This window comes from Helobdella robusta, assembly GCF_000326865.2.
Source record: "Helobdella robusta unplaced genomic scaffold HELROscaffold_23, whole genome shotgun sequence".
In the NCBI taxonomy this organism is placed as follows: domain Eukaryota; kingdom Metazoa; phylum Annelida; class Clitellata; order Rhynchobdellida; family Glossiphoniidae; genus Helobdella; species Helobdella robusta.
In genome coordinates, this window is record NW_008704216.1 from 2,850,508 (window position 1) to 2,861,791 (window position 11,284).

General features: G+C 33.2%; 1 protein-coding gene across 1 annotated transcript in view; it reads left to right on the forward strand.

Moving 5' to 3' along the window:
- Nucleotides 1–882: 882 nt before the first annotated feature.
- The window catches only part of HELRODRAFT_142417 (hypothetical protein), a gene marked incomplete at both ends in the record, with an annotated part of 13,927 nt that continues 3,525 nt past the window's right edge, over nucleotides 883–11,284 (forward strand). Inside the window, one exon of the mRNA XM_009019133.1 lies at nucleotides 883–1,067. Within this exon, the coding sequence (XP_009017381.1) occupies nucleotides 883–1,067 (185 nt within the window). The remainder of the gene's footprint in view (nucleotides 1,068–11,284) is intronic.

The window sequence follows — 11,284 nt, forward strand, 5'->3', positions numbered from 1 at the left end:
TTCCCTGTATTTACAGCAAGGAGCACTGATGATGATTCATTCGGAATCGAAATATGGCCTTATTTGCAGCATGAATTCGAAAAATAATTTTATTTTCAATTTTAATAAACTAAACGTTCACCAAAAAACTTTAGTGAGAAAAATCGAAAAAACGAACTACAAACATATTAACGCCAAACATTCGGTAGAATTTATAGAATATTATACATATATATATATTTATAAAACAAATTTGATTAAATGATTTTGCCCATTTAGCGGTTATCAATTTCTTGAAAAGACATTCAACAACACGGGACTGTATATTAATATGTAATAATACAAAAAAATATATATTCATTTTTTTATTATTTTCAGAATTAGAATAGAATATAATATACGATATAATATATTATTTTCATTTTTTTTTATAATTCTCAGAAGTCAAATTGTAAAATAATTGAATTATTGAATTAAAGAGCAATAAATCAAAAGACCAACAGTTGAAGAATGAAGTTGATCAACATGTTTGATTGGATGAAGTCTCTTCAACAACATGTTTTCAACCCTTACAAACATCATCATCGTCGTCGTCATCATCATCAGCAGCAGCAACAAAAACATCAAAAAAGACAACCACTTCTTAAGCATCACAAACAAATGAAACCGACACAATTCATAAAACAAAAACATCGGCTTTCCCAACAACAATTTCCTCAACAACAACCGCGTCATTGTGAACAAAAACAGCTCCAGTTACAGAAAAAGCATCAACATCAACAACGAAAACAACAACATCAACAACAACATCAACAACATTTTGATCATGGCACGCAACAAAACCCAACCCTTCCAAACTACCTCTCCCACTATAACGTCATCCTACCGATCATAGCAGCAATCGTCTGCTACTACAAAACCGTTTGGGGCCAATTTGTGTATGATGACGTCAGAGCAGTCGTGAACAATAGGGATGTGTCAAACCCAATGTCTTTCCTGGATTTGTTCCATCATGATTTCTGGGGCATGGATGTGGCGAGCGATGCAAGTCATAAGTCCTACAGACCTCTCACTGTTCTTACTTTTAGGTGAGGTTCAGTTGGTTGGTTGGTTGATTGGTTGGTTGGTTGGTTGAATGGCCGGTTGGCTGGTTAGTTGGTTGAATGGCCGGTTGGCTGGTTAATTGGTTTTTCCGTTTGGTTGGCTGGTTGTTTTGTTTCGTTTTCAACTAACAAGATGGTTGAAATATTATTAAGTATTTAATGGCTTAAAATTTTTTAACAGTACCACAAATCACCACTTGTAATATTTTGTAACTTATTAGATAGTAAAATTATTGAGTTGATAAACTGATAGTAAAATTATTGAGTTGATAAACGAACAAACTTTTGCTCGATTGTTTTATCTTAATGATGATATTGATAATGATGTTGATGATGATGTTTAATATGATGATGATGATGAAGAAGATGATGATGATGATGCTAATAACGGTAATGATGATGACGGTTACGAAAGTACAGATGGACACGTAGTAGAAAGAATCTTTTTGTTAATGAGCTTGCTTTATTTGAAGCAGTTGCTTGCATGTTTGTATAGTGACTGGTTGTTTCTTGTTTGTTTGTTTGTTTGTTTGTCTGTTCGTTTGTTCGTTCGTTCGTTTGTTTGCTTGTTTATCTGTTTGTTTGCCTGTTTATACTTCATGTTCATCTGCCTACATTAGTTATTTTTGTATTTTTGTTTTCTCATATGTGTTCATTTGTTTTTCATGTTTGTTTGAATGTTAGTTTCTTTGAACGTTGTTCGTTTGTTTGTCTGACTGTCTGCTTGTTTGTGTGTTTGTTTTTTGATTGTTGTCCGTCTGTCTTTCTGTTTGTTTGTTTGTTTGTATGTCTGTTTGTAAGACGGCTTTTGTTTACTTTTTGTTTTTTAAGACTCGTTATAAAAAAATACACAACTTATGATGCAGAAACAGCAACAATAATGCCATGCTGATTTCATTGGTAAAAAATCAGACGGTCAACATTAGCAACCACAACAACAATCGTTTCAGCAGCAAATTAAACAAAAGTAGTATCAATGTTACAACTAGAGCCCTGCGCGGTTTGCGGTTGTCGCGGTTTAAACTGCAAAAACCGCACCGCAACCGCGGTTTAAACCGCAAAAACCGCACCGCAACCGCGGTTTTTTGCGGTTATTTTGAAAATTCCAACCGCGCAAGGCTCTAGTTACAACGTATCAAAACAATTATGCATATTAAAGATGGTTAAGAACTGCAAACAACAACGACAACAACATTTGTAACAAAAATAAACAACAGCAGCAGCAAGTAGCAACATGATGACCTCCACAAGTTGTAACTGTTGAACCACGGAGACACAAACAACTCAGATAAACAGCTCATCACCAAACAGCATGAACATTGAGAACACAAACAACATGACATGAACATGAAGAACGAGAACGTGAACAACGAGAACGTGAACGTGAACAACGAGAACATGAACATCATGAAGAAAAAAAATATGAACACGATCTGTTCCTAAGAGATACAGCGGTTGTTATGAAATTCAATAAAGGCCCATTTACATTATTACTTCTTACGCTTTCTTGCTTTTGCTAGAGAAGCATTGTTGATTTCTCGTTGCTAATGTTGATGTAATGCTGCTGATGCGTCCATAATAAACCTACTAATATTATTGTTGTTGTTGCTGCTGCTAATACTGTGAAGGATGATGTGATGTTGTTGTTGTTGTTGGGAATGAAGTTGGGAATGATGTTGCGAATGATGTTGTTGTTGTTGATGTTGTCGGTGATAAAGTTGTTATTTATGTTGTGTTGTTGATGCTGTGGTTGACGATGTTGCTGATGGCGTTGGTGGTGACGTTGTTGATGTTGTTGCTGATGGTGTTGTGCGTGTGAGATCACGACTTCGGTGAGATTGGGGTTTTAGTTGTTGTTCACGTTGTTATTAAGTTGTTGTTAATGTTTTTATTTAAGTTGTTGACATTGTTACTTAGGTTGTTGATGTTGTTTTTTGTTGATGTAATGTCGTTGATGTCGTGATGTTGCCGCTATTTGTGAAGCCGTTTTCTAAAAATATTATTGTCGGGAGTTCAGCAGATGCATGAAATAATGGTGATGCCTGTGTAATGCGAAGCAAAATAAGAAGATGACGTTGAATATGTTTGTTGATGTTAAGACATTGTTGTTGATGTTGCGGTGATGATGTGATGTAAGAAGGCTGTGTTGATGTTACTGTGATCTTGAATGATGTCAATAGTATGATAATAACGTTCTGCTGCTGTTATGACAACGCTGTGAAGATGTTTTGAATTGTGGACGGCACTATGCACTTTGATAATGATTACGTGATAATGATAATGTGATGATATGTGTGGCAGTCAATGTGTGTGTGTGTGTGTGTGTGTGTGTGTGTGCTGACGGCATTGTTATCTGCGTTGATTTGTGTGGTGATGCCTTGCTGAGCTCAATTGTTTTATTGCAGTTGAATAAATCAAACTTAAGCTTAGTTAAACTCAGAAATCATCGTTATTAACCGTAACTGCGTCGTTGTATGAGTACTTGGGTTCTAATATATGCCTGCCTGCATACATGGCGTGATTTGTTTGTTTGCGTTCGCGTTAGCTGTTTGTTAGTTTGCTCTTTGTTTATGGGTTATGTGTTGGTTACGTATTGGTTATATGTCATTCGTGTGTTGTTTATGTGTCGGTTATCTTTTGTTTAGTTGCATTTTTTCTTATTCATCTTTGGCTTATTGGGCGTTCATATTTTGTTTATTGTTATCATTTATATGTTAGTTTGTTTGTGTCTATGTATGTATGCATGTATGCATGCATGCATGTATGTATGTATTTATGCATGTATGTATGCATGTATGTATGTATGTATGTATGTATGTATGTATGTATGTATGTATGTATGTATGTATGTATGTATGTGTGTATGTATGTATGTATGTATGTATGTATGTATGTATGTATGTATGTATGTATGTATGTATGTATGTATGTATGTATGTTTGTTTGTTTTTTGTTGATGATTTTGTTATTTTAGCGCAACAAACAGCAACAACAACAAAACCTCAATGTTTTGCAGGCGTGCATGTAAAAACTTGTAAGTTGAGGACGATGGTTGCTGTGTTTGTATGTTTGAAGTACCATACAATTAGCGGTCGTCACGAAGAGATGTGGATATGTTTTTTGCCGTTGTTGTTGGATGAATTACTTGCAATGTTTATAATAATTTATGACGTAATTTTTATGTAATAATTTTGTTAATTTTATTAATTATTAGCGATAATATGGTTTTCAATTGAATGAATAAAGTTGGGTAGAAGTCAGTCACATTTTCATTTTATTAATTTATTTTTATTATCATGTTTTTGTTTATATCATGTTGTTTGTCTGAAAATTTGTTGTTTATGTTGTTGTTTAAGTGGTTGTTTTGTGTTGTTGTTTTTTTGCTGTTTACGTTGTGGCTGTTTGTGTTGTTTTAAGTTTTTATACTCCTTTGTTATGTTATTATTGTTCATGTTCGTGTTGTTGTTTGTTTACCTCGTGGTTGTTTATGCTGTTTGGGTTGTGTTTGTATTGTTGAATACGGTGATGGTTACCTCTTTGCTTGTGATGTTGTTTATGAGATGTTGTTGTCTAGGTTGTTATTGTTGTCGATGTTGTTGTTTATGCTGTTGTTAAAATTTATCTTTCCTAGGGCAAAACCTATTTAATTTTTTTTTTTGAAGAACATTAGAAAGAAATGCCCAGCAGATCTGAAACGATTCAGTAGGCAGTCGAAGATTTATTCCATTGGAGTTACCGACTTATTTATAACATATTTAAACGCACTAATATATCTTTTTTTTTTAAATTTAATGAGATAAAATGAATATAAAAATGTCGAAAAAGAATTTGCGAAAACAAAAGCAGCGAAAAATTTTTATTTTTATATCATTTTATTACATTTTTTCAAAAAAAATTTCTTTTTCACTTAGTTCTTATCTTCCTTAATAAAACACTTCTTTACAAGGATTATATCTTTAATGCATCATCTAACTCGGCTTCTCCGCGCACGCCTGCCTCTACTCTTCACACATCAACTCTCGTACGCACGCACACACGCACACACATCAACACACCTCAAACCTACACACACACATATCCACACACCACAGACCTACACACACATACATACATACATACAAACATACACCACGCACACACAGAAACACACGAATACACACACGTAACTTTACAATATTGAAACCTGTTTACACACACACACACACCACACACACACACACACACACACACACACACATGTACCAGCGCATCATATTGTATTGTAAGCCACGGTGATACGCACACAGGCTCGCACACGCACCCATACATAAAAGACACATTATATTGTAAGTCTGTAATGCGAGGCGTATGTACGTGCAGACAGAATTATATAAGCTTATTTATAAAAACACACACGTACATACATACATACATACATACATATATATATATACATACATACATACATATATATATACATACAAACAAACATACATACATACATACATACATACATACATACATACATACATACATACATACATACATACATACATACATACACACATACATACATACATACATACATACATACATACATACATACGTACATACGTACATACATACGTACATACATACGAAACGAAATAATTTATTGACCTCAATAAAGAAAATAAGGTGCAGTTTGACTGTGAGGAGTTAGTATAAAACTCATCGAGCACAGCCACCTAAGCCAAAAACTTCAGAATCTCTGAATGAAATATGTTAACCTTCAGATGTTACTAATTGATCACAAAAACAAAATCATCGGGCACAGCCATCAAACAAAAAACTTCAGAATCTCTAAATGTTATATATTAAGTTCACGGTGTTACTAGTTGTTCGTAAAAATAAAATTATCGAGTACCACAAAAAACTTTAGATTCTCTAATTGGAGTATATTATATTTACGGTGTTACTAACTGTTCATAAAAATATTATCATCGTGCACCACAAAAAACTTCAGATTCTCTAAATGGAATGTATTAGCTTTGAGATGTTACTAATTGATCCTAATAATAAGTTAGGTCTATATTTCTCTATATACAAAACTGCATATAGAATACCTGATTGAATCTATCTATATAAGCTATAGATAGAAGAAAATAGGATCACATACGTATATCAAAATATCTACGTACACGTCAGCACACACACATACATACAACTGAGCATACATGATGTCATAAATATTTTATAAAAATGTAATTTATATTCTTAAAACTAGTGATTTTAATTAATCAAACTAATAAATGCTTTCAAATGATAGTTAAAGTTCTGCATGTTCGATCTGTCATAATTAAATCCTTTATTTAATAAAAAATTCCAAATTCTGGGTCCTCTCAAATGATGTGTTGATGTAAAATTTTCGTTTTTGATTTGTTGGAACAGATGAAATTGATGCGCCTTTGATTCTTCGTTCGTTTATAATAACCGTCAAAAATAGGAGGTAGTTTACCAGTCAATTGTTTGTCGATGAATTTTGCCGCGTGATATGTACTCATTTGATCGAAAGTCAGATTGCTTGTCGTGGCGAATAGCGGTTGTGAATGGGATTGAGCTTTGGAAAGTGTGATTGTTCGCATCGCTCTTTATATAGCATGTTAAGAATTCTTTTAGGCAATACATACATACATACATACATACATACATACATACATACATACATACATACATACATACATACATACATACATACATACATACATACATACATGCATAAATACATACATGCATGCATACATGCATACATACATAGACACAAACAAACTAACATATAAATGGTAACAATAAACAAAATATGAACGCCCAATAAGCCAAAGATGAATAAGAAAAAATGCAACTAAACAAAAGATAACCGACACATAAACAACACACGAATGACATATAACCAATACGTAACCAACACATAACCCATAAACAAAGAGCAAACTAACAAACAGCTAACGCGAACGCAAACAAACAAATCACGCCATGTATGCAGGCAGGCATATATTAGAACCCAAGTACTCATACAACGACGCAGTTACGGTTAATAACGATGATTTCTGAGTTTAACTAAGCTTAAGTTTGATTTATTCAACTGCAATAAAACAATTGAGCTCAGCAAGGCATCACCACACAAATCAACGCAGATAACAATGCCGTCAGCACACACACACACACACACACACACACACACACACACACACACACACACACATTGACTGCCACACATATCATCACTTAAAGGCATCATAATGAATTCTCCTTCAAAAACAAGTTCACAAGATATTTTTCCGACGCATATTTTTAAGAAATATATACACTTGTTCATCTGCTTTCTTACAAGTTTTTTCAATCTCTGCCTGAGGTTGGGTAAATTTCCTGCTGGGTTCAAACATGCTATGGTTGTCCCGATTTTAAAAAAAGCCAATGGTAATGTCAACGATGTAGCAAGCTACAGGACGATATCCAACCTTCTGTTCATCTCAAAGATCATGGAGCGCGTTGTTCTCAAGTTTTTGTTGAATCATCTAACAGAAAACAATTTAATGCCTCTCAATCAATCAGGATATAGGAAGTTTCATTCAACCGAAACTGCATTATTAAATATCGTATCAAGTTTATTCGCCGCTGCAGATGCTCAGAGAATATCATTACTATCGTTTTTGGATATGTCGGCAGCGTTTGACTGCGTCAACCATGATGTTCTTCTGGCAAAACTGCGTCAAAATTACGGGGTAACGAATAATGTATATAGATGGTTTGAATCATACTTATCAAATCGGACACAACAGGTTTCATTTAATGACTCAGTATCAGAGGTTTCCATCATAACGTCAGGGGTACCTCAAGGCTCAGTTTTGGGACCCGTTCTTTTTCTCCTGTACACGTCTGAAAATTGATTTTAGTTCTGTTAAAATAGAAGATGTTGATATACCATTAGCTGATACTGCTTCCAACCTGGGTGTTTTGCTTGACAACAAGTTATCAATGAAAAATCACATCAAAAAGATCTGTACATCAAGTCTTATCCACCTTAGAAGCATGTATAAAATTCGACATTCGTTGGATAGACCTACTTTGGAAACGTTGGTCCACGCCTTCATCACATCTCGTTTGGACTACTGCAACAGTTAGTTCTACAAATTGCCGGAATCATCAGTTGCCGTCCTTCAGTCAGTGCAGAACAGAGCTGCAAAACTCGTTGCTGGTGGTTTGAAGTATGATCACGTGACACCGATTTTGAATGAACTACACTGGTTGACAATTAACAAAAGGATAGTCTTTAAAATTGCAGTTCTCATGTTCAAGTCTATAAATGACATGTCACCTGAATACATGAAAAATAAATTTACCAGAAAACAAACAGCATCATCTTCCTATCTCAGGTCGGATGATTTGAATCTGCTAAGGGTGCCAGTCACGCGTTTGCAAATTGGTTCTAGGGACATTGCTGTGGCTGGTCTCTCTGTTTGGAATAACCTTCCACCTATGTTAAGAAGATCGGGAACTTCTCTGGATTTATTTAAAAAAGAACTAAAGACATTTTTATTTTCTGTGAAATTGTAAAATTTGTTACTTTGATTTTCGTTTCATGAACAGTCACATATAACATTTTGTTATGTTTTTGAGAGAACGCTTATGAAATTGTTTAATTAGCGTTTAATAAATGTTTCTTAATAATAATAATAATAATACATGAATGCCGGCAAAAGACTATAATTAATGCTGTAATTCATGAAATCAAATCTACCGAAATTCTTGCGTTGGATTTAGTAAAATCTTATTATTTCTAATTAAATTCTTGTAGTCATTTATTATTATATTAATTTATTATTTTTATAAATACAGAATATTTGTGAATAGAAATACAGAATAAAGTTAGAATATGAAGAGTGAAGAGGATTGAAAAATTGAAATAAGTCCTATACACTCGAGAATGAATTAGAAGCTGCATATTATTCTAACTTGGGTAAAATAGATGATGACGACAAGAATTCGGTTAGAAATATTGGGAAATGTATAATAAAAAACTGATTCCATCAATTACTGCATATATATATATATATATATATATATATATATATATATTATATATGTGTGTGTGTGTTGTGTGTGTGTGTGTGTGATTGTACATAGCCGAATAAATTTAACAGTTATAATTTAATTAATAAATTTGTTAATCACCAAATGTGTTGTTAAAATAATTAGTGTGTGAGATAGAAGATGAATAACACTGTCACACGCAGGCACACATACATGCATGCAGTGATACTATAATACAGTGATATACACATACGCACGCGCAGATACATACAATGATATACAAACGCGAATGCATACGCGCACACATAATACAAAGTCTATCGTTAGATACACATACGCAGGCATACAAAGCATACATTGGTACTATGGTAATGAGCAATACAATGATACATACATTCCTATGAAACAATACAAACAAACACATAGCAACAACAATAACAACACGCAAACACAGGGACACATAGGAAAAGGTACACACAGAGAGACACAATTACAGAATTATTTATGAACTGACTATTTCTGCCGGCAGATCACTTCATCGATTTGAAGTTCGAAAGTTTTTTAAACGAAAAAACGAACGAACCGCGCAAACAGATTGATCACTCGCGAACATCTAGACAACAACAAAATCATCAAAAACAACGGATGCAGAACAACAACAATTTTAAAATCAGTTAGATGTTACTTCCAAGTCAAATTGAACATGAACGTGTGTGTGTGCTAAATTTAAAAATAACCTTTTACATTTTTACGTACGATTTAAGTATTCAATTCCAGTCGGCAGCAATGGACATTGGTAGATGTAGAGGATGATATTCTAATAATAATAATAATAATAATAATAATAAAATAATTATAATTATTAACATTGTTGTTTTTTGTTATTATTTTATCTAAATTATAATTTATTTGTTATAATGATATTTTTCCAAAATTTTTAAACATGAAAATGAAAGACGTTTTTTAACTTCCGAAGCTGAACATTCGTTACAACATGACGGATATAACCGACGAGCGTAACATGTGTAACACATAAAATGAAGGTTTAGAAGATTTAAACAAGCATTTTTTTTTATAAAATGTCCATATAAAAATGATCAATGTTTTAAAAGTAGAAAGAAAAGTTTGAATGTAATTCTAAAATATGTCGCAGAAACCCATGAATGGAAGCTTAATTGAGTTAGCTGCATCGCGACGCTCGTTTGAAAAAATATTTTGTTTTGTGGCTCGCACAATGCATCTTAGCACATCGAAAAATTTTCGACTTAAATTTTGCGAAACAAATTTTTTTAAGAAAAAAAGTTCATTTATTTATTAACAGCTATTTTAAGTCATGTTTGAAATTTAACTCGAGCAAATGTGGGCTTTTTGTATTTTTGTTTGCCTTTGTGTGTGTATGGGATTGTGTGTGTATGCATGTATATGTGTTTGTGCATGTGTATGTAATTGTGTGTATGTGTATGCACGTATGTGTGTATGTACTGTACATATACAATGTACGTGTGAAAACTTGTCTGTGATAATGTGATGCATCAGAGTTGATTAGATTGGCGGAGCAGCTACACTTTATAAATTATTTTCTAACAATATTATTGCACAGTTGCACATCCATCTTGCCACTCCTGACAAATGAAGTTTAAATCTTTAAATTTAATCAAAATTCAATCTGCCTGTAAATCAAATTATTAGTTTTCAGTCTCAATTCATTTTAATATTTTTAATATATTAATATTAATATTTAATATATATTTAATATTTTCATGAAATCAACTGCAGCTTAACCTAACTTGTTCATTCACACACATACTGTCGAACCTCCTTATAGCGAACTTCTATACAACGAAAATCTCTTTATAAGAATTTTTTTGATGTCTCTTGGAATTTTACAAACAAAAATTGTTTCTATAGAATAAAAATAATTTCTTTATAACGAATAAAATTTATGAAAGTTTAATAAAATATCCGACCATCAGACATTGCATGAATTGACACAAGCGGTATTTTTGTAATCCTTTAATATCTTAGAATCATATTTATTGTTTTTTGTTCTAGTACAGAGACGTAGCTAGGGGGGCAGGGAGGGTACATAGGTTCCCGGGCGTCAAGTACAGGGGGCGCCAAAATAAGGCTGACAAAATTTTCACAAGAGACAA